Here is a 25,800-nt window from a genome sequence, read left to right as displayed (position 1 = left end):
GACAACCAGAGTAATGGAAATATCGGTGAATTACCCCTCAACCAAACAGCGGTAGATTCTCCCATTCAGCGCCATCTCCGCCGCTTCTAACGGTTCTTAGGTGTGCACCGAAGTGCTTCGAATGATGCTCGATGGAGAAATTAGTTTCTGTTTGAAATGCTACAAAATTTCATTTTATATAAGATATCTTATATAAAGCAACGATATTTCAATTATATAAGATATTTCATATATTAATTGAGATATTTTATATACGATATAAGATATATAGAAAATTAAATGAGATATCTTACATACTATATGAGATATCTTATATACATAAATAAGATATCTTATTTAATTTCTAAATTAGATATTTTATATACTAAATAAGACATCTCATATAATTATATGAGATATCTTATACAATATATGAGATATTTTATATACTATATGAAATATATAATATGTTATATAAGATATCTTATATACTATAAAATATATCTGATATACTATATGAGATATCTTTTATTCTTTATAAGATACCTTATATATATATTAGATATCTCATATATATATATATATATATATATATATCTCATATTATATATATATATATACATATATCTTATCTAATACGATTAAATACGGGATATACCTTGCTCTTTCAATAGGTGTTAAATTGGCTTGCCATACTCGATAACATATTTTACGATACAGGTTAAGATGTTTGTTCTTATATCGAATTTTGTACTCATTAATCAATAGCCATTCGGTAAAGATCTTGTTTGTGGCATGAACGCAAATACAGACATATTATACATGTAGAGCTTACGCGCTACATTGAATATACATTGTTATGTATGTCTGTATCCAATTACGTTCATACCACCTTTAACGCGATCAAAATACTGTTCAATCTCTATTTGGAAAACGTTTAACGAATGATCTTTTGATATGATGTGATTTCGTGGTCCCGTCAAGCAAATATTTTGCTCTATAACATTTTTTCCAGAATTTTGTTCTGAAAGTGCTGGATGTAGCTTTGATTATATAAGTAAAACTTGTGTCCAAAAAGGGAATCCATTGATAGAAAATCAATGGGGAAAATCTGCCAAAAATTATTATCGTTGACGACTTTGGAATTTGTGAGTTTTACTAAATTGATTTTGGGTGCAATCAGTCTATTACTTTAAGGATGTACTCCTCTGAGAAGTCAAAATTTTCTGGTAATAAACTTTTTTCTCATATAGATTTTTGGAAATAGAAGTGCATACCATAAAAGAAAACGAAAGAAAAAAAAATGTTCATGTGCTCGTTTTTAAGCTATTGTCACTAAAAAATACCTAGTAGACAAAATATTGGATTTTATGGGAATTTTGCCGTTTTGGCCATATACACAAGAGATAAAAGCCATATTTTCCTTATTAAGTGTTTGATATGTATGAATATTTGTAGAATTTATTTTCCTGTAGTCTTCTTTAAAAGTATGACAGTTTTGATAAATAAGACTATTAGTTTTTTCTCAGAATAAAAACATATGCTACACCTACCCCTGAATTTTGAGCAACAATTTTCAGCCATTTTTGCCAAATTTAAGGCTTTATAGAAAAAGTTCTGGTGTTAAACTTTTGTTAATATTTTGCATATCAACAGAGAAAGGGTTGTTCTTTCTAAATCAGCAGAAAAATGGGGGTCCATGTGCTTATTTTTTTGCCTCGTTTGAATATTTGTTATTTTCAGTATTTTACAGTAAAAAATAGAAGTGCCCAAATTACCATTAAGGATGTAAATAGTGTGACTGAAACATTTCTTGATGCTATAAGTAAATGTATTCCTTGTAGAGAAATTCTGGTCAGAGATACAGACAAACCGTGGATGAATAGCCTCCTCAGACTCTATATGAGAAAAAGAGATAGACTTAAAAAAATATTTTTAACCATAGGACAGATCGAAATAGGAGTAATTATAAGCATATGAGAAATAAAGTGAATAACATGATAAAAAGGGCAAAAGAAATTTTCTACGATAATATTGATACAGTGATAGATAATAACAATAACAATCCCAAGATATATTGGAAACTTCTTAGAAATATACTTAAAGGACAGAAGAACACAGAGATATCCCCGTTATTGGACTGTACCACTAACGAAATGATATATGATAACGACAGTAAATGTGAACTTTTAAATAATTATTTTAGCTCTGTTTCCAACTTACCGGCAAATGAATTAGATAAAGATTTACCATTATTTGATAGTCGTACTGGCTCTGTTTTATCCGAAATAAATATTGCTCCCAGTGAAATCTTAGACATCTTAGATATATTAAATGTTAAAAAAAGCGTCAGGCCCTGACGGTATAAGTCATAAAATGTTGAAGTTAGCCACAAATGAAGTTTGTGTGCCTCTGTCTATTATATTTAATTATTCCCTTTCGTCTGGTGTATATCCTGACGCATGGAAAATTGCTCATGTTATGCCTATTTTTAAATCTAATGACCCCAGCATTGTGTCTAATTACAGACCAATATCTCTTCTAAGCTGTATAGGTAAATTATTTGAGCGTGTAGTATATAAATACATCTATAATTTCATGATTGATAATGACTTAATCTATAAATACCAGGCAGGATTTTTATCCATGCATTCTACCTCACATCAGCTTATTGAAATCTACCACTCAATAATTACCTCCTTAGAAAAGTATGAACATTCCATTTTAATATTTTGTGTGATTTTTCGAAGGCTTTCGACAGGGTATGGCATAAGGGTCTCATACATAAGCTGAACAATTACGGTATATCAGGTCAACTTCTTCGATGGATAAGTAACTACTTGAGTAACAGAAAACAAGCGGTTTTTGTAAAACAATCATTATCTTCTTTTAAAACAATACTTGCTGGTGTTCCTCAAGGTTCTGTACTTGGACCCTTGTTTTTCCTGATATACATAAATGATATCTGTTGTAATCTTGCTTCTCTAACTAGGCTTTTTGCAGACGATACATCACTCTCTTACTCATCCTCGAACTTACTTCTAATCGAGAACGAAGGTCGAAAGATTGGTTGATGAAATTCAATCCCATTAAAACAGAGGCTCTAGTCATATCTAATCGTCAGTTACCGTATAACCCGTCCCTTACTTTTGATGACACTCCCATTCATTTTACTAATAATCACAAACACCTCGGTGTTATTATAACTAACGACTGTAAGTGGAATATCCATATAGAATATATCACAAGTAAAGTAACTAAATACATAGCAACCCTACGCAAACTTAAACTAATTCTAAAAAGAAATAACTTGGAAAAACTGTATCTCACTTATATAAGACCTTTGCTTGAGTATGCGTGTGAAGTATGGGACAACTGCGGAGTAAATAATTCTTTAAAACTTGAAAATATTCAGTTAGAAGCGGCAAGGATTGTTACAGGGCTTCCAGTTTTTACTAAAACTGAGTTTTTATACCGCGAAACCGGTTGGCTGCCACTTTCTAAGAGACGTGAAGCTCGTAAACTTTCGATGTTATATTCAATAGTCCATGGTATGGCACCAAGTTTCCTCATAGATATATTGCCTGATGATGTTGGTAATTTAACCCCTTATAACTTACGAAATGCATATCAAATAAGAGAACACTACTATCGGTTACAATTATCTCAAAGTTCATTTTTTCCCTCTACTATACATTTTTGGAATGTTTTAGACCATAACATTAGAAATTCTCCTTCCATAAATTCTTTTAAACTAAATATGATGAAATCCCTGAAAACAAATTCAAATTTTAATTTTCCTTTTGCAACATATGGACCAAGAAAACTTAATATCCTCCATTGTTGTCTAAGAAACCGAGCAAGTTCCCTAAAATATGACCTTTTTAGAGCAAATCTTACCGATTCTGCATATTGTCAGTGTGGACATCCCTGTGAGGACAGCTATCACTTCTTTATTGTTTGCCCTCTGTATGCCAATCATCGAGCACTTCTCAACACTGATTTATCGTGGTACGAAGGCGCCATTAACATTGATATTCTATGCAAAGGTGATCTTAACATTTCAATCATTAATAACATGAAAATTGCAAAAGCTGTACAGCAATTCCTGGTAAGAACGGGTAGATTTGATTGATCGACTCTCTCTCTCTTCATCTATCTTTTTCTCTCTTTCTATCTCTCTCTCTTTCACACTCTCTCTCCCCCCTCTCTCTTTCGCTCTCTTACTTATTTCCTATATCATTACAAGTTGTCAAGATTTTTTTTCCCATTTTTCATCGCTTGTTTTATATATTATAATGGTATCACACGAATACTAATAGTACAAATCAATTTCTTCACCCGATTAATGGGATTAATCTCTATCTTTCTCCCTCTCTCTTACTAGTTTAATGTTCTTGGTGTTTTATGTGAATTCATACTATTTTGTTCCATGTAATCACGTGACTATTCATTTATGTATGTTTATATTTTCTATATTTCAGGAGAAGTCGCATATAAGTTGGTAAAACTTAATGACTTATCCTTTTGTCATTTTATGTCAATAAAATATGTTTAAACTAATTACCATTAAATGTAAAAATAGTGTGACAAAAGTGTATCACTTCACACATTAATACTCAATATTTTAATTACCACGAACCCAATAAAGATTAACAGTAAAAATTAGCTTGATACAGCTAAAAATACTGGCACAGTGATGATGTAAGTAAAAACAATTTCAGTAAAGAATGTTAAAACTGCGGCTCTACTCAAAGCGTAAAAGACACAATTTCAAAATGGCCGCCAAATGGTCAATTTCTTATAATTCCCGTACAGGAAAAAACTACTAAAAATAGAAATGAATTTTTTTGACAAAATTTGCAACTGGTAACTCGCTACAGACATTGAAAGATTTTATTAAAAAAATCTCATAATTTCTTTGATATATGTCGAAACAAGACTTCAACGGGACTGAAACCTCAGAAAAATACCTCCTTAATTTTAACTTATAGTTTCGGAAAAGTTATAACGAATTTCTGTTACAAAGAATTGTTTCGTCTGGTCCCATTGTATTCGTTATAGCAAAATTTTACTGTATATGTATATTATGTTCAATTTTATCACGAGATCGAATTATATCTTTGCATAATTTGCTAACCACGCACGTATTTACTTTTCTTATCTGTTTGGAGATAAACGTATCCAATTACTTCATTTAGCTGGTCTGAACCATTAAATGATTGACAAATAGTAAATATGACTTAGCTGTTCGCTCATCCCATTTACCGAACTTGACAACCAACACCGATTTTTTGTATGGATTGAGCAGTGGACTGATATATCTCAATCGTCATTGCCATCACTTCTGTTCAGTGCTGTTGACATATATATACAAAATATTGTCAATTGTAGAAATTGTTGTTATATAAACCTCAGCCTGTTATTTCAACGAGCTCAAATTCTTCACGGTTTACCAGTATAAACATTTTAGGATTTTTATTTGCTATCTGACAGAATTGTATGTATGATAAGAGATGAGATTATCAGCATGATGTATTAAGCATACAGTGTGGATGGTTACATATTTATTCGTAAAACATACATAAACATAATTAAATTAGCGATTTAGCTTCAACTTCCCTGAAACGACCCTGACATAGTTTGTCCAAGGGGAAATCCATGACGGCCATCATATGTAATTCATTTCCTGTTCCACTGCTACTGATATGGCATTACTTACAAACACACAGTCAGCTATAGGGAAACCTTTCTATAAACTACAACAAAAGACATAATAAAACTCATCTTAAACATAAGAATTTCCCCGATGTCAATACTGATGTCGCTTTAAACCATATAAAGATTGAGTCACTTAAATTGAGTATTTGGCATTAGACATTATATTTCAAACTTATGTTGACCATACAAATCAGCAAACTAATACAGATATATAACTGCAAACAATATAGATATTATCTTACATTGTTGAAGTCTATATAGTATGTATGGTACTGAGTATTACAATAACCATCTATATGTGCATTTAGACTGGATTTCACTTCATGTAATGAATCTACTGATAAATCCTAATGTATTTTATCACTGCTTTATAACAGGTGAATTAACAAGTTTTATTACCAACATATGACACTTATATATACATATATATCATGTGATCTCAAGTGGATTACGTCAGATCCTTAAGATACACTCAGCCGACTAAGTGACAAGTCTGTGGAGGTGAATTATACAACGTTATTCCTAGTCGACATGACTAACTAAAATTGATACGGGGAACCAAAATCTCTATTGCAGATTAATTAACACAAAATTTATTCTTTTTATTGTGGAAAATACAAATAAATTCGTTATGTATATAGGTTTGTTAAGTATTTCATTTCAGACGTGTGTATACATTGTATATTTATATGTATGTTTACATTTATGAAACAGCCTGTAGAGTATTCTAGTATTGGAGGTGTGACTGTATGGACCAATCAGAGAACTCCTGACGTGGGTGTGTGTACGTGAAGGACGACTGTAAATACAGCTGAGGTTTAAGTTTGACAGGACAAAATGGACGCAGGAATTTCTCCAGCAAAACGAGCCAAAGTAGACAACGGTACTTCGGTAGGTGTAGTCTATAGTTTTATTACTAATCATATTAACCTATATCATAATTGTTAAATATCGAAAGTCATTGGTATTTTTATGCAATGTAAAATCACGTCCTGTTTTGGTACTAGGCCAAAAATGATATAGCCAATTAATATAAGCTATAAAGAACCCATTAACTATTGTTCCTACTGAATGCTATATGTGTACAACTGTTCAATACACTAGACTAACTAAAACACCGTGGTTTATGTGTATCGATGTCTCGGGCATTTTAAATCAAGACAGTGGTTTTGGTTGACACTGTATTGATTTTTGCCCTGCTTTCGTTCTGCCGTGCTACTATTTTTATCTGTGCAAATATCAGATAAGCGCAGCTGTATATGTGCAGTGTAACATTTATGGAGTGTTTGTTTGGACCTCTCCACCAGATATTGATACATGTACTAGTTTATGTGTAGGTTCGCTAGTAGATAAACTGATGTAGAATCTATATAGAAATTAATAATCCAAGTACACATGTATTCCACAGGTTGTTAAAATACCGATAATCTGGCTTAATGGGAGGATTACTGATTCCAGAACAAACACGAATGACGTAGTGAATAGTTCATTAGAATATCTGAATGCGATGATCTTAAACTCGCTAGATTTATCAGAGGATTAGGCGTTAGTATGTAAGATTAATCCCATTCTTCCAACCTTCTCCATATTATCTTCTCGCAATGTTCTATTTTATTCATTAGCATTACTGTGTAGTAATCATTTAAATCAAGATAGCTCACTGAAACTAAAATGTAATGTAGATGTTGTATGTATGATGATAGTGTGTACGACGATCCACCTCGTACATGGCTAACACGTATATCCCATGTGATGAATAATTCCCCGATATAACGCTGTAAAGTTATGTCGACCCGCCGTCGTATAGCCTTCAGCTTAAGTCTGACATCTGTCACTGACAACTTTTACTGACCTATGGTATACTTGACCTGACTAACTGTTTCATCCTCTAAATTACATAAATATCGGCCAGTATAGCAACACGTGTAGAATGGGAAAAACCCTCAATGAGATATGAAAACGATATCATAGCTTAAGTTTAAAGTATTTGTCCACACTGAAGATATTGCTATGTATTACGATACGTAATTATATAAAGTAGTAGAGCCGAGCAGAACCTTTAGATAACCGCGTGTTTACGGGATATTTGAAACATGCGTCGTGTTATTTACGCAATTTCACCTTTATTTACAGATATACTACATGATATACAAAAATACTGTCAAAACAATCGACTTTTTATTGCAAAAACAGACTCAACAACCACTATTTTGATGTGCCCGCGGTAACCGAGTGGTAAAAAAAGATGTCCCCTATATATTTCCACAAGCCCCCCCCCCCCCCCACACACACACACACATACACCGGGTCGCGAGTTCGAATCACATGTAGGACAGTTGCCATGTACTGACCGCTGGGCGGTGGTTTTTCTCTGGGCACACCGACTTTCCTCCACCAACAAACCAGGTACGTCCTTACATGGCCCTGACAGTAGAACGTTAAACACACCATTTGAGAGCAGATAATCTATAAAAACGTTATTGTCCAACTTATTGGCTCCTTGCCGTGACAGGGTATCGAGATTAGTGTCACCGTTTAAATGGTGGGGTCCGATAGACGCGTGGACCAAGCCAACAAATACTGTAACACATCCTGCACTAAATCTACTTAAGTTTAGTCTAATTTAGAGAATGACGTTCTTGCAATCGCAAGCACCATTCGTAACAACTTCTTCATAGCACTCCACTATTCCTACAGTATACTATGACCTTAGACACCACCCCACTATTCCTACAGTATACTATGACTTTTGACATCACCCCACTATTCCTACAGTATACTATGACCTTTGACACCACTCCACTATTCCTACAGTATACTATGACCTTTGACACCACTCCACTTTTTCCTACAGTATACTATGACCTTTGACACCACTCCACTATTCCTACAGTATGATATGACCTTTGACACCACTCCACTTTTCCTACAGTATACTATGACCTTTGGCACCAACCCATTATTCCTACAGTATAATTTGACCTTTGACACCACTCCACTATTCCTAAAGTAGACTATGACCTTTGACACTACTCCACTATTCCAACCGTATATTATGACCTTTGACACCACTCCACTATTCTTACAGTATAATATGACATTTGACACCACTCCACTAATCCTACAGTATATTATGACCTTTGACACCAACCCACTATTCATATAGTATAATTTGACCTTTGACACCACTTCACTAATCCTACAGGATATTATGACCTTTGACACCACTCCACTATTCCTACAGCTACTATGACCTTTGGAATCGCAAAGCGTATACTATGACCTTTGACATCGCCTCACTACTCCTACAGTATGATATGACCTTTGACATCGCAACACTACTCGCAGTTATCATTTAAAGTGTTCTGCATGGTATACGGATTTTTAAAAACAAAATAATTATTGCGACAAATGTTGTGTATAACTGACGTTGTCGATGAAGTTGCCAACAGGAACAACTGATTATGAACGTCCTATACGCTGTATGTTTTATCAACGACGAGATTGAGAATTGCCTTGGTATGAGGTTTTATTAACCCGAAGGAGATGCATTTTTCCACTGCCCGATCTTAATACTACAGAAAACATCAATGTTACCAATTACAATCGACGTCCAAAAAAGAGAACATAACAGAAATTCACAACATTGTGTGTGCGTTTCTTTTGTTACCTATTTCGGCTCCTCTTACCGATCACCGCTATTTCACCGATTAACGTTAGATGTTTATGCTAGACGTTGTAATGTTAAACCAGAAAACAATGGACCATGCATTTAATATCCATATAATTTACATGTTACGCCACCGAGAAGTAAATTTCACGCAGTTTATCTGTGACCACAAAAAGTGTATTTTCTACACATGTGTCCCTGGTGTGTTAGATTGATAGGACGGAATGCCATCATTATGTATATACAACTGCTTAATTTCCATATGGTGGGTCAAGATTCTGACAGATTTGAAATATTCGTCTTTTGAAACAGACATTTCCAGGTATGCAGGATTTTTTTTATATATTTCTTTTATTTCTAATGACATTTCATTGCACTGCTTTACAAGAAATAAACATATCCAATATAGACAGTGTCATACATATTCAGCCACACGTTTACAAATGAGTATATCAACATATAGTATGTTCTATTTAGAATAATTTACTTTTTAAGATGACAGATGTGGCAATGTAATTTATAGTGTATAATACACCACACAGCGTTATATCTTACTATATCAATCAGTATTGTATGGACTGTTCAAATAACTTACTGTCCGTCGTCCTTCTGTTCCCGTTATCTCTATTTCTCAAAAGTGCTGAAGAAAGCTCTCTCAAATTTCATATGTACCTTTCATTTGGGCCATATATTTATATTTACACTTGCTAGGCTTGATCACTATACGTAAGTACTAGCCGATTTTGTTTACCATAACTGCATTGTAACATTGAACTTTAAACTTGCGTATGAAAATATTCTATGCAACGTAAAGGGGCTACTTTTTTAAAAAGAAACACATGGCTTTGTTTACATTTTGACGTAACATTACGTGTATATTGCTGTTTTTCATAGAATTTGGGGAAAATGTAAACAATACATATATGTTTTATATTTATATATGAAACAACCATTTTTAAAATTAACAATTGTATAAAGAAACGGGGAAAAATATCCCGACCGGTCCTACGATCGAGTCTTTGGGGTTGGCGGGCGTAAGACCCTCTGAAAGAGCTAGGTAAGTTATAAACACATTCTCTTGTCTTTGTTCTTTGAGAATTTAATCATGTGTATCATAAAACATGCACCGCTAGTAATCCACGTGTTGACAATCACACGTCACCACAAATACATTGTATCCATCGAACATAAGTGAAGTTGTTCCATCTATAGATGGCGATGGATCTAAGCGTAGATTATATAATCACATGGCTCCGAAGGATGTAATATCGTCAAGTCAGACGACAATCTCAAACAAATTTAGCTACTTGAATATCGGTGTTTTGACAACTTCGGAAAACTCCAGTGTGTAAGTGTGCGTCAGCCTTGCCACGCTGCACAATAACGGTCACCGAGTTCAGACATGTGGCCGAGTACAAATGATTTATGTTATTACGCTATATATTAAATTTTAGCAAAATTGAATACCTATTTAAAGTTCTGATATGATTAAATAAAATTATCTCTGATATTTACTTTTTTGTCATGTTTATTTTACACTAAAATATTATTTTTTTTTGTCGCGGATGAATAATTCTATCTTTCGTGAAGAGTCATTATTTGCTGTTCAATTGAGTAAGCTCCTCCCACTTTTGACCGACATTTATTGAATAATTACGTCACTTTCAAATGACGATTTTATTGCAAAAATATAAATAAAAATCCGTGTGAGTGTAGATATAGGGATTGGAGTTAACATTAAAACGAAATCCAATCCCTATATGAATATTGCATTTAGGGACCGACCCATCAACAAAATGGACGATAAACAGCCATCTTTGATTTTGAGAGTTGATGTTTGTTAACGTTATTTCTCAGAATATACTGATATATAGATCTGTCTCAAATTTCATACCTAGACTCCTTTTGGGACTTAGTTATGTTTTTATATTATTTTAGATAATATCCGTCAACACAATGACTGATAGGCAGCTCTTCAATTAGTTTTGATATAAAAAGCAAAGGAGAGGAAATCAGAGGGAACATTCATATTTCATGTAACCGATGGATATCTATCAACGGTGACAGTCACCATCCCTCTGGGATCTCTTGTTGTGATTTCAAGACGATTTCGATGACATTTTATAATATATGTTTTTTAGACGATTCATGGTAGACTGATATTACCTTATATTTTATGTGTGAAAACAAGTCACTGAGGGTTAGGTTAACCGCTATTTGAAAAACACAAAATATATTATTGATTGAGCGGTTATATGGAACGCCAGACTTGTCTTAGGGATCAACTGTTATATTTGGATTTTACTTTTATAGGCGTTGCATAAGTCTTTATATGCTATATATATACAAACATATGTACCGCATATAAAGTAAAAACCACTACGTATAATGGTATATCTACAACATATAACACTAACTACCGCATATAAAGACTGAACTACTGCATATAATGAAGAAAGTAGCACATATAGAGCTAAATGCACCGCATATAATGAAAACCCAACCGAATATAATTGTTCATAATTGTTTTAATAAGTTTAAATGATTATCATGTCATATTTAAAACCTTCTTAACATATTTTAACCACTAGTCTACAATATATCTACAATTAGGGACATGGCTTCATATAAGTTGGAATACGTGTGCCCAATCCCATTGTATATATAAACTATCACAATAAAATATGTTTAAATAAAATATCTAAAGTCTTTTGAATTAATTTCTTTCTATCGTCCAACTTTTTCTTTCATTTTGTGTACCAAATCGACTAACGGTAGATATAGATTGTATTTGGAGTATGATGACGGTGTATGTTTTTTTTAGAACAACAAGACCTATCATGGCTATATTGTATTTGAAGTATGATGACGGTGTATGTTTTTGTAGAACAAGACCTATCATGGCTATATTGTATTTGAAGTATGATGACTGTGTATGTTTTTTGTAGAACAAGACCTATCATGGCTAGATTGTATTTGAAGCATGATGACGGTGTATGTTTTTTGTAGAACAAGACCTATCATGGCTAGATTGTATTTGAAGCATGATGACGGTGTATGTTTTTGTAGAACAAGACCTATCATGGCTAGATTGTATTTGAAGCATGATGACGGTGTATGTTTTTTGTAGAACAAGACCTATCATGGCTAGATTGTATTTGAAGTATGATGACGGTGTATGTTTTTTGTAGAACAAGACCTATCATGGCTAGATTGTATTTGAAGTATGATGACGGTGAAAGTTTTTGTAAATCAAGAACTATCATGACTAGATTGTATTTGAAGCATGATGACGGCGTATGTTTTTTGTAGAACAAGATCTATCATGGCTAGATTGTATTTGAAGTATGATGACGGTGTATGTTTTTTGTAGAACAAGACCTATCATGGCTAGATTGTATTTGAAGCATGGTGACGGTGTATGTTTTTTGTAGAACAAGACCTATCATGGCTAGATTGTATTTGAAGTATGATGACGGCGTATGTTTTTTGTAGAACAAGACCTATCATGGCTAGATTGTATTTGAAGTATGATGACGGTGAAAGCTTTTTGTAGAACAAGACCTATCATGGCTAGATTGTATTTGAAGTATGATGACGGTGTATGTTTCTTGTAGAACAAGACCTATCATGGCTAGATTGTATTTGAAGTATGATGACGGTGTATGTTTTTTGTAGAACAAGACCTGTCATGGCTAGATTGTATTTGAAGTATGATGACGGCGTATGTTTTTTGTAGAACAAGACCTATCATGGCTAGATTGTATTTGAAGTATGGTGACGGTGTATGTTTTTTGTAGAACAAGACCTATCATGGCTAGATTGTATTTGAAGTATGATGACGGTGTATGTTTTTTGTAGAACAAGACCTATCATGGCTAGATTGTATTTGAAGTATGATGACGGTGTATGTTTTTTGTAGAACAAGACCTATCATGGCTACATTGAAGAGGACCACGACCACAACGCCATCAGTCTGTTGTTCTCCACTAACGAGGGTGTTGGGGCACTGGCCGACTGCCTCAAGGTCTTCAAGGTAACATCAGATAGACTCTGGTAAACATTGTCAAACTTTTTCTTCGTCTCAAATGTTGATACTTACTTCCAATCCAAGAGCAGTAAGCAAAAAGTAGTTTTACTTTAGAAATGCATAGTCGATTTTGATAGTGGTAAAATTGATTTATTCTAATTTAGACATCAATTTAAGAGTAACATGAACTGGATACAAGTATAGAATATGTGTTAATTGTGATACAAATCAAATAAACATAAAAGATTGTGTAGCGTTAATGACAGTTACTAGATAGCCGGTTAACAGTCCATTTACACCTGACGCTGATTCAGTATGTTTGTTTTTTGGCTGTTACAGAAACACATGGTCAATCTGTCCCACATCGAATCCCGTCCGTCCAAGAGAGGAAATAGCAGTTACGACTTTTTCGTAAACTGTGATTCTCACCAACAGGCCACATTTAAGGCGATGGTCGACGAACTCCGCAAGCGGACAACAACACTGAAGATTTTAACCAGAGATGGTGCGGACGAGGGACCGGGATCAGGTAGTTATTAATAATGTCGCTGTTTTTGTTGCTTGTGCTAGTTTGTAGTTGGGTTTACAAGATAATTGTTGTTTGGAATACATGGCGACCTCGTTGACATTCATGTACTGTTTATTTTAAATAACAGAATAAGCGCTTCAATACAACTAAATGTAAATAAGAACATGGACTAAAATAGATGACACAATATACAATTGGTGTTTATGCTACATATAAAATGATAAAATATTATTATGTTACCATGGTCGATCAGTTATATTCAAACACGACCACAAACAGTTTGTTTTGTATCGATAGGGTACCAATATCATATACATTTCATGGTTAGTGACTTATAATATATAAAACCGCAGAAAATGATGTGTGTACCCAGGAATGCATAAACGACCAGTGCGATTTGCAGTCGGGACCGAGGAGTGAGCATATTATGACTACCGTATTTTTGCAAAGGCTGTCTTTTTATCATTTTTTCAGTTTTTGTACACATATAAGTTACATTGGTATATAAGTCGCACCAATAAGTTAGACCCACGTTACTATGTACAGTCCATTTACCTCGATTTGTGTATCGATCGAGCTCTACTGAAGTACGGTAGCGATTACCGATTGACTAGAACAATTAGAATTGTCTGTAAAGTTGGTACTGCCAACATTAACGTGTATACTGTCCGTTGTTGTTTGCCAATATTCCGAGCACTGTTTTAAAACTGTCCGCTTGTATTTGTCATACCATTTGTCTTTAACTGCGTGTATTTTTCGTTGTATAGTAATTCCATGTTATTTTGAAATGTTAGTTCTGTTTGCAAATTGTGTTTAATCGTAACTGGAATAGCTTTTCCGCTGTTTATTGAAAACATTGTTCTATCCACAGTACAAAGCACACCTGCTTCTAAAAAGTCATCCTTATTCCGTTTATCATATTTTACTCTGTACATAATTCCTTCCAGTATATTCTCGAACTTTGTATACGAAACACTATATTCACATACCTTTATTCCACTTTGAATGCGATAAATTTAACTAGATTTCTTCATTGAAACTATGTCTGTCCACTGAAATTAAGGCCAAACACACACGTATGTGTTACCTTATGCATATACACACACTCTGAATCTATACAGGTAATTTAAAGAAATCCAGAAAACGTATTTTCGTTTAATATACAAGTATCACTGCCTTATAGCATCACAAGCTAAGATTGATAGAATCTTTCCCTACCTAGAGGGCGTGACAACGAAAGCACTACCCGAGGGGTAATTCGTGAACGTCTTACCCGAGGCTTGCCGAGGGTTGGACATTCAGGATATCCCCCGAGGGTTGTGATTTTGCTGTCACACCCCATAGGTAGGGAATGATTCTTTTTCTCCCACATACAAAAGAAAAAGAAGAGAAAGTAACTAAAAAGAAACAATTTCCCCGCGCCATGCATATGGTTCCGTCGTCTACACGTCAATATTGATGACGTCATCGACAATGCACACCACGGTCAAACCGCATGAAGTCATGGCGTCACATAATTGTCTTCAAGTTCAAAAGGTTAGATGACAGAGACATTTCCCATGACCAAAAACTGGTGACAAATCAGTGAATGGTGGGAAAAAGTCATGTCTTACTGTGCCGTAGCAAATGCAATCGGTACATTTTGATAACATAACAATTTATTGGTGATATTTTAAGTGGCGTCTGGTATGCTTTGCCATTCCGTTGTTCTTATATTTACATGTAAGCAGACCCCTTTCTTCTATATTTACACGTGTCTGTATCTGTTGTTAACTGACATTGTATTATAGCTAGTACAACTATGGCGTCATTCATTGTTACTCTTGAACAATATCCAGTAGAAATTATAGATCTTTTAAGTTTTCTGAAACTGATCAATACATTACCTGTATACGTTGTTGTCAAATGAGTTTATCTGTATACGTATTGAATATTATTTACAACAAAATTATGACTAAGAAATATATTGTCATTCGGAGTAAATAAATTTCTAAAAGACAACAAACTTGTTGTCAATTCTGCAAACATTCATATACATCATGTCACAGTTTTGTGAAATATTGTTCTTGATTTGTCGTGGATGGGGTGAAAACTGCAAAATTACCGTAAAATAACATTCAATTCAATACTTTGATTGACAATATTTCAAATATAAACGAGTACACAGATATGTTTTTTTCAATTTCTGCAATTGCTTGAACTCCCTTTCCAAAAATCTACATGTGAGAAAACATTTGAATGGGGAATTTATGACATCATAGAGTTGTACTTATGCTGCAATCTACTTACTATATATTATGCCTTGGAACATTGTAAGATTAATACGCAATATTTCATACAGTGTAATGGCGCCATAAAATAAAGAGTCTATTAAAAGATGAATTAAAATTACTTTGTTCAGTGCCATGGTTTCCAAGGAAGATCTGCGAGCTGGACAGATTTGCTAACCAGATTCTAAGCTACGGATCGGAGCTTGACAGTGACCACCCGGTAAGCTTTCCTAAGAATGTTGGTGAGACTAATAGGTGTCCAGATGTCTGTTATTACATGGACGACATAGACAGAAACGAGAGAGCTTTTAAGTTTCAGTTACTTGGGCAAAATATTTGCAGTTCAGTTTACAGTGCAGCGACACAATCATATGCGCTATGACGTGTTCGGATTTATACGCAGTTTAGTTATTATTTAATTGAAATATTTTATCAACTACGTTTTTTTCCAAAAGAATTTGGCCAAAAAGTGACATAGTGTATGAGGTGTCTGTTGTTTGTACAGGGATTTACGGACAGTGTCTACAGAGCGAGGAGGAAACAGTTCGCCGACATTGCTTTCCATTATAAACAGTATGTATCCTCTATGTTAATGTATTATCCCATAGCTCGTCTTATTGTGTCTACAAGGCAATGGTCCCCTATATCCAACTTAAATGTTAAGATGATGTCTTTCGTTGCCAAATACTAAAAACTGATTCCGGAGAATAGTCGTTTTGGACCGAAAACTGTTTCAATTGACTGATATCTGTAACTATCCCTTTTCAGTGGAGAGGAAATTCCAAGAGTGACTTATACACCTGAAGAAATCCAAACATGGTAAGCCCCCCTTTATGATTTTAATTGTCATTGTACCAAATATTCAGTTTGAATATATATGATTTCGACTTTTCGTTGTTTTAATGTCCTTAGAGATTCTAGTTTTGTGGAAAAAACCCTTTCGTTAGCTTCTTAGCAACTAAGCCAATTGTAAAAGCGATTCATGCATTTGATCTAATCTTATCGGTGAGTCAAATAAAAGCAACAGCAGTGAGGCATACATGGTAATTTGCAGCCGCTGTTACTGTGAAGCATACATGGTAATTTACAGTCGTAGTAACACATTTGTTGGTTATTTGGAAAAAAATAAATAGATATATTAATTTAGATATAGGTATAGTGTTCCCAGCACATAAAGGGATATGTGTTTCATAACAGAAATCGTTTGACTTTGCTAGTATCCCATGTCTCACTGTCTGGGACACGTATCAGCCAGACCGGGGCGTCACGAGTTATCGAGCGGCCAAGATTTTAACCAGATGTTGCCCACCTGATGCACTGATCTTTATCCATCTTTAGTCTTGTCACAAAAACTGTAAGAAGGATTTGAATGAACATGGCCACCATATTTAAATATATGGTGTCATTTTAAATCTAATATAATAAACTAATCTATAAATTTCAACATTCGCAATGCATAACAAACCCCTTATAACACACAAGGAAATAATAAAAGCACGTATGCGAAAATGACAGTTACTTAAAATAAAACCAAAAGTCTTTGTGGGGGTTGTCAAACTCAAATATGTGATTTTTTCTCAAATTGGTTTGTTTTCGGATGTTGGCATGCTACAGGGCGTCAGTTTTCCTCTAGTTTTCTTGTTGTACCGTTTGACGTTATACGTGGCAGAAGTATTGGCAATAGGCGATATAACAATGCTCATAAGGACCGAGATAAAGTTTCTTAATCAATTTAGATAATAACCTATGTTTTACACAAAATAATTTCGATATAATTTAATAGTAGAAGTATAATTATAAATCTGCTCTATTTCCTAGGAGTACGATATACGACAAGTTGACTTCACTCTACCCTACACACGCCTGCCGGGAGTTTAATCATATATTCCCTCTATTGGAAGAGAACTGTGGATACAGACGCGACAACATCCCACAACTCGAGGACATCTCAAAGTTCCTGAAAGGTAGCAAATCATTTATCAGTATAACATATCCTTAATTTTCACCCTGTTACATTGACAACTTGAAAATATTCTGCCATATTGAATGTTTTGATAGATAAATAAAAACATTAAATCTGGAAGGAAAATCAATGTAAGAATCTTGACGGAAACAAAATGTGCGAAATAGTTTTCAGAATTTGCATGTCCTAAAAAGATAACATGACTTGTTACAGATGACATTTCCAAATATTTGCCTTGTAAATTGAAGTGGGGAGATGTTGCGAATAATGATATATAATCGAATACCGTTATCATACCATCATACAGTTGTAGAATGAGTGGTGATGTATTCTAGGAATCGAAACATTTCCAGGTGTAAATGCATGCTGATGATATAAGTTAAGTGATGGCTGTTTATGTGTAGTTGTTACGGGTGATTCGTCTCTGTTAACAGACTGTTCTGGGTTCAGCGTCAGACCTGTAGCTGGCCTTCTCTCCTCACGTGATTTCCTGGCTGGTTTGGCGTTCCGAGTATTCCATGCCACACAATACATCCGGCATAGTTCCAAACCTATGTACACCCCAGAGCCGTAAGTTCTTATTGATGGAATCAGCCGAATCATACACATACTACCCAATAAAGCACTTGATACATTGTCCGATACAATGTAATGTCATCTTTAAAAAGAAAAGGGTTGGAGGAGAAATGTCAAAATAAATCGGAACAATGATTATCTTAGCTATGAAATATCCTTTAAATATGGTTTCCTTTGTGTTGGTGTGGCGATAGCAGTTATTATCTAGTATTCTACATACTCCAACAATAATAGTATTAATTGAGGTCATGCATTAACAGTGCATATTGTTATGGTATAATTTGTGCGTTTTTTAAATCGTAAAATTGATCACGTGTTTCAGAGATGTGTGTCATGAGTTGATCGGTCACGTGCCCCTCTTGGCAGACCCAACATTCGCACGGTTCTCTCAGGAGATCGGTCTGGCTAGTCTAGGCGCCCCCGATGAGTACATCCAGAAGCTCGCTACTGTAAGTTAATCTTACGATCTATTTTATTGGAAGCAACGCCTAAATATGTCCGGGTACAAGACACCCGTATGGCTTATTCCTTTATCATTTTTCAGCAGGTTGACAGAACAGCCGTTGTGTAGTAGCTAGGGTCATAAGCAAAATACATATGATAATTATACAAATACTTCAATAAATATTGTGCAGGATGTATATCAGGAGATGACGGCCGATTCAGTAATATCTATATAATGTGATATTTAACATAGTTTTAATATTTGTAACAGTGAGGATTTTGAACTCCATGTACCTTTTCATAAGCCGATATCGGCTGGGCATCAAATAACATTAGTACATTTATTTTATCAATAACTGTATATTTTTTCGATGCTTTACACTAAAATAAAATATTGATTGATTGATTAATATATACAATTACAGTGCTACTGGTTTACGGTGGAGTTCGGTCTGTGTAGACAGGAAGGAGAACTAAAGGCTTACGGCGCCGGGCTTCTGTCCTCCTTTGGGGAGTTACAGGTACTACCTTCACATGTATACAAATTTTATCTCTTTTCAACAGAACAAAAATCATTTGTAAATTATGCTAATATAAACAGTTATTATTATGGGAACTACATTGATTTTTTTCATTGATGAGCTAAATGAATTCAGCATGAATAGAAAATACAACACTGTGAGATTTCTTTAACTGATGGCCTTATTTAGCATACTTCTGTTTACAGTATAGAGAGGAAGAGAATGTGTTAAAGCAATATTGAAATTGAGACATTTGATACAGATGACGCTCAAAAATAAACTTGATTGACATAATCTATGTCACTTAAACATTCCAGTATTCTACATTTTCCTTTTGTAGTATTGTTTGTCAGAGAAACCAGAACTGAAGGAGTTTGAACCCTCTAAGACATCAGAACAGAAATACCCAATTACTGAGTTCCAGCCGGTATACTTCATCGCCGACAGTTTCGAAGGAGCAAAAGATAAAATGAGGTAATTTTTTACTTTTTATTTTCGATGTTGTGTCCATGTCGCGAATGAAATTATTGCAATGGCAGATGTGTTTCTTCTATTTCCGTTTCGTTACTAAAGATGTCCAAATCGTCACTTTTATTCCATTATTGAATCGCAATCACAATATGACCACATATTCTTGTTTATTTGTTTATTCTAGATACATGATTTCCATTGTAGGAACCTTTCAGTTATATAATTTATATGCTTTCACCTTGACTGAGCAATGGATCTCTGAGTCATTTAAAACAGTGAATTTTCGTTTTACGTTTGGTTAAAAGTGTCCTTTTGCTAGTCTTCCTTGACTGAACAATGACTGCTGATTTTGTTATTTGTCTTTAGAGCGTACGCAGACACGATCCCTCGGCCCTTCACTGTCCGGTACAACCCCTACACTCAGACTGTGGAGGTCATCGACAATAAGAACCAGCTCCTGAACCTCACTCGGACAATCAAAGGTATGAATGTCTGTGGCATGTAATGTGTATTTTTTTATTGATTATCCGGTCTCATAGATGGTGGGCTATTCAAATCGCTTTTTGTCCGTGGTCCGTGGTCCGTCCGTCCGTCCGTTTAACAATTCTTGTTACCGCTATTTCTCAGAATGTATTGAAGGGATCTTTCTCAAATTTCACATGTAAGTTCCCCTAGGGGCCTAGTTGTGCATATTGCATTTTGGGACCAATCGGTTAACAAGATGGCCGCCAGGCCGCCATCTTGGATTTTGATAGTTTAAAGTTTGTTACCGCTATTTCTCAGAAAGTACCAAAAGAATTCTTCTCAAATTTCATGTACAGGTTTGCCTAGGGCCCTAGTTGTGCATATTGCATTTTGGGACTGATTGATAAACAAGATGGCCGACAGGCCGCCATCTTGGATTTTGACAATTGAAGTTTGTTACAGCTATTTCTCAGAAAGCACTGAAGGGATCTGTCTCAAATTGCATGTGCAGGTTCCCCTAGGGGCCTAGTTGAGCATATTGCATTTTGGGACCGATTGATGAACAAGATGGCCGACAGGCGGCCATCTTGGATTTTGATAGTTAAAGCTTGTTACCACTATTTCTCAGAAAGTGCTCACAGGATCTGTATCAAATTTCATGTGCATGTTCCCCTAGGGGTCTAGTTGTGCATATTGCATTTTCGGACCGATCGGTGGACAAGATGGCCGACAGGACGCCATCTTGGATTTTAATAGTTGAAGCTTGTTACCACTATTTCTTAGAAAGTACTGAAGGGATCTGTCTCAAATTTCATGTGCAGGTTCTCCTAGGTCCCTGGTTATGCATATTGCATTTTGGTACTGATCGGTGAACAAGATGGCCGACAGGACGCCGTCTTGGATTTTGACAATTGAATGTTTTTTTCCGCTATGTCTAAGAATGTACTGAAGGGATCTGTCTCAAATGGTATGTGGATGTTCTTCTAGGGGTCTAGTTGTGCATATTGCATTTAAGGACCGATCGGTGAATAAGATGGCCGACAGGTAGCCATCTTGGATTTTGATAATTGAATTTTGTTACTGTAATATATCTCACAAAGTAGTTAATGGAACTTTCTCAAATTATGTAGTAAAAGCTTGAAAAGCAGATTCTTGTTGATATCGGTTCAAGAACGGCGAAAATTATCTCTCGATTTCATTTTCCGGGTGCATTCGATTGCAAAGTCCAAGAACTGCTGGACCTAGGCAATAATAGACTGAAATTTGGACATGTCCGCTGGTGCAGTCTATTCGAAAGTTATATGTCCAAATGAAATGGACATGTTCTGACGCGTTCTGTAAATTGACACTGTCCCTATGAAACTATTTTTATGTCTTCATTATATTATTATTTTATAGGGGACCTGAACCTTCTTGAAGATGCTTTGAGGAAAGTGGGGAAGATTTGATTGTATTTCTTGAGAGACCCCGATTCTCATTTGATGCATGTAGAGACATTGCCAGATTAAACATTAAAATCAAAGCGTATTCTGCAAAGGACGGCAACTAATTTTAATGTCATTCCATTCAAAAGATTTACAAAGGAGATGTTAAAACCACATAGAAACTGTCCAGAGATCGATTGTGTTTAAATTCTGTATATGGAAAATACTACTAGTTGCTCAACCGAAATAATCATTACTTTCTTTTTCTGTTATTTCAAAAGGCAATTGGGCATGTGTACTTGTGCCCTAGTTGTTACGTTTACTATTTAAAAAAAGGTTGAAGAGATGAAAAGCTCACAGATAGTGTATAAAGTACCTGTAAAACTAAAAACACACACTGGGAGATTTTGCAACGCCGTGGTCTTTGTAATTGATTAAAATAATTGTTATTATTGATTATCAAATGTACATGTGTATCAATGGGTCCAGTTATGTTATCTTTTGATGAATTCGGTGTTATGATGTTGCAAGCTCTATCCTAATTATTTTGTGATTATAAGATGATAAGACTAAACTTTTGATCTATCCACCTACCTACCAGGGTTTACCATTTTTGGCCGACTCGAAGGAGAGAGAAAATGTCAAACAATAACAACCGAATGTCTTACATCATTGAAATCATTATTTTGTATCAGCATTTAAATAATGGTATCATAATGGGAGTAAATCTTATACATTTTCATGATTTGTAAACATGTTTAACAGTATTGGTCGATTATTTTACTTTGCAGTATTGGTCGATTGTTTTACTTTAATTGCCGTAGGTTGTGTGGAAAGTTAATATATTTTGAGGTGTATAGACATGTAGTAGTAGAATATGCATCAGAGCTTAACATGTACATATGCTTACGATACTCAAAGTATTATATATATGATGATTTTTAACATTGTGTATCAGTATTTTTTTTGTTTTTGTTTTTGTTTTTTTTTTGTTTATCAGTATTAATATCGTTGTTTTACTTTATTAGTTATGCATTGTACATTCCATTTTATCTTCTCTTTTATGCGGATTTTTTAATTAAAAAACCACCATTTCACTTGCTATTTATTACGATTTGGTGTGTAAATCTACAAAAAAAAAGAGATATTAAATGAACTGAATAAATTTATTGACAATTTCAATGACAGCTACATACTGTATAATTAGCTATATGTTTACTGAGAGATGCCTTACAGATTGTATTAAATTATTGTCTTTTATCAAATCGATATCAAAAGCTCAATATTCATAATTCTTTTTTACATGTATATTGAATGAATGGTTCTACAGATATAGCTGACCTCGCTACTAGTAATTGCAATGATTTATATGCTAAAATGTTGATCCTAACTTCAGCACATTTCCAACGCTGGCACCAAAAAAGATTGTGTCAACAATCAGAAACAAGGTTATACAACATCGTATATTATCAAAATTAGCCTGTCCTTACTTAAGCAGAGTTTGAATGATTATCATCAAGTTATATAGACTTTTTGAAGGGTGTTACAATAAAACTGAAATCTATTTGCTTTGTTCTTTTTAATCCATAAAAGCGGAGTGTCCGGAAATAAATAACTACCTACATAGGCATTTCAACCATTAAAACATTCTGACAGCTGTTTCGCGTGAAGAAAATTATATATACCTTATTTGTAATTTTATAAAAAAAAATACATGTATAGAACAACATTATATCTATTCATGACCAAAACCTTGTCCACGATAATAGAGTTACTCCCCTTTACACACAACTTCTATTTCAAGATAAGTTCCCGCATAAGTTCCGCTCGAATTCACTTATAGGAAAGGGAAATAGAAACATTCTATTTTTCTCAAATGCCTAAAGTTATAAACATTGTATTAAGGATTTGCTCTGGTAATGTTTCAGTCTCTTTGAAATCTCATTGTTCTACATATTGTTTTCATGTCTAGACATTCATTAATCAACCTATATCTAGGAGGTGTTCTACATTTTTTTCATGTCTAGACATTCATTAATCAACCTATATCTAGGAGGTGTTCTACATTTTTTTCATGTGTAGACATTTATTAATCAAACTATATCTAGGAGGTGTTCTACATTTTTTCATGTCTAGACATTTATTAATCAAACTATATATCTAGGAGGTGTTCTACATTGTTTTCATGTGTAGACATTTATTAATCACTTTTTATTTCAACTATGTGTACATTTTTTCATGTTAGACATTTATTAATCAAACTATATCTAGGAGGTGTTCTACATTGTTTTTATCATGTGTAGACATTTATTAATCATTAACTATATCTAGGAGGTGTTCTACATTGGATTTTTACATGTGTTCTGACATTTATTAATCAAACTATATCTAGGAGGTGTTCTACATATTGTTTTCATGTGTAGACATTTATTAATCAAACTATATCTAGGAGGTGTTCTACATTTGTTTTCATGTGTAGACATTTATTAATCAAACTATATCTAGGAGGTGTTCTACATTTTTTCATGTCTAGACATTTATTAATCAAACTATATCTAGGAGGTGTTCTACATATTGTTTTCATGTGTAGACATTTATTAATCAAACTATATCTAGGAGGTGTTCTACATTGTTTTCATGTGTAGACATTTATTAATCAAACTATATCTAGGAGGTGTTCTACATTTGTTTTCATGTCTAGACATTTATTAATCAAACTATATCTAGGAGGTGTTCTACATTTTTTTCATGTGTAGACATTTATTAATCAAACTATATCTAGGAGGTGTTCTACATTTTTTCATGTGTAGACATTTATTAATCAAACTATATCTAGGGAGGTGTTCTACATTTTTTTCATGTGTAGACATTTATTAATCAAACTATATCTAGGAGGTGTTCTACATTTTTTCATGTCTAGACATTTATTAATCAAACTATATCTAGGAGGTGTTCTACATTTGTTTTCATGTCTAGACATTTATTAATCAAACTATATCTAGGAGGTGTTCTACATTTTTTCATGTGTAGACATTTTTTAATCAAACTGTATCTGGAGCATTTATGTAATTAAAACTATATCTAGGGGTGTTCTACATGTTTTCATGTGTAGACATTTATCAATCAACTATATCTAGGAGGTGTTCTACATTTTTTTCATGTGTAGACATTTATTAATCAAACTATATCTAGGAGGTGTTCTACATTTGTTTTCATGTGTAGACATTTATTAATCAAACTATATCTAAGAGGTGTTCCATTTATTAATCAAACTATATCTAAGAGGTGTTCCATTTTGGCTATTCGAACCTACTGAGACACAGGGCTGTACCGGGGATACTTTCAATGCTTTCTTTTTATAAATCTGTGCACTGCTGACAAGTAATCAAATCATTAAATTAAAACTTAAAGCATCTAATTGTGGAATTTAAAGAAAAAAAGTCTAAATACAGGTACATGGTAGATTTTTTTCACAATTATCTTTAAAAAAAGTATTTTTTAATTTGAGTCGCGTCACGTTGATATTGTGCTGGTCAACAAAATAGGCATCACATATGTCTTAAAAACATGTACGTACAAGTTTATCATATAATTAAACAATAAATAAGCGTTTGATTCAATGTTGGCAGAGAGTCACGATCATGAACGATTATGGTTTGGTACAATTAACACGTTCATTATAGACAAAACGTAACCTCTTGCATCAAATATTGAATAATACTCATACCCACTGACTG

General features: G+C 34.1%; 1 protein-coding gene across 1 annotated transcript; it reads left to right on the top strand.

Annotated features, from left to right (window-relative positions):
- The first annotated feature begins 6,437 nt into the window (after positions 1–6,437).
- Positions 6,438–23,627, top strand: LOC138323276 (protein henna-like). The gene is made up of 13 exons (XM_069267750.1): positions 6,438–6,591; positions 13,293–13,406; positions 13,740–13,929; positions 16,331–16,419; positions 16,705–16,772; positions 16,968–17,018; positions 18,018–18,163; positions 18,597–18,732; positions 19,061–19,187; positions 19,608–19,703; positions 20,044–20,177; positions 20,541–20,656; positions 22,038–23,627. Exons 1-13 carry the CDS (start codon positions 6,538–6,540, stop codon positions 22,085–22,087), a joined length of 1,371 nt encoding a protein of 456 aa, XP_069123851.1. The 5' UTR covers positions 6,438–6,537; the 3' UTR covers positions 22,088–23,627.
- Positions 23,628–25,800: the final 2,173 nt, after the last annotated feature.

The sequence above is a fragment of the Argopecten irradians genome, chromosome 1 (assembly GCF_041381155.1).
Source record: "Argopecten irradians isolate NY chromosome 1, Ai_NY, whole genome shotgun sequence".
NCBI lineage: Eukaryota > Metazoa > Mollusca > Bivalvia > Pectinida > Pectinidae > Argopecten > Argopecten irradians.
The sequence above is the reverse complement of the archived record's forward strand: the minus strand, read 5'-3'. Positions and strand labels throughout refer to the sequence as shown.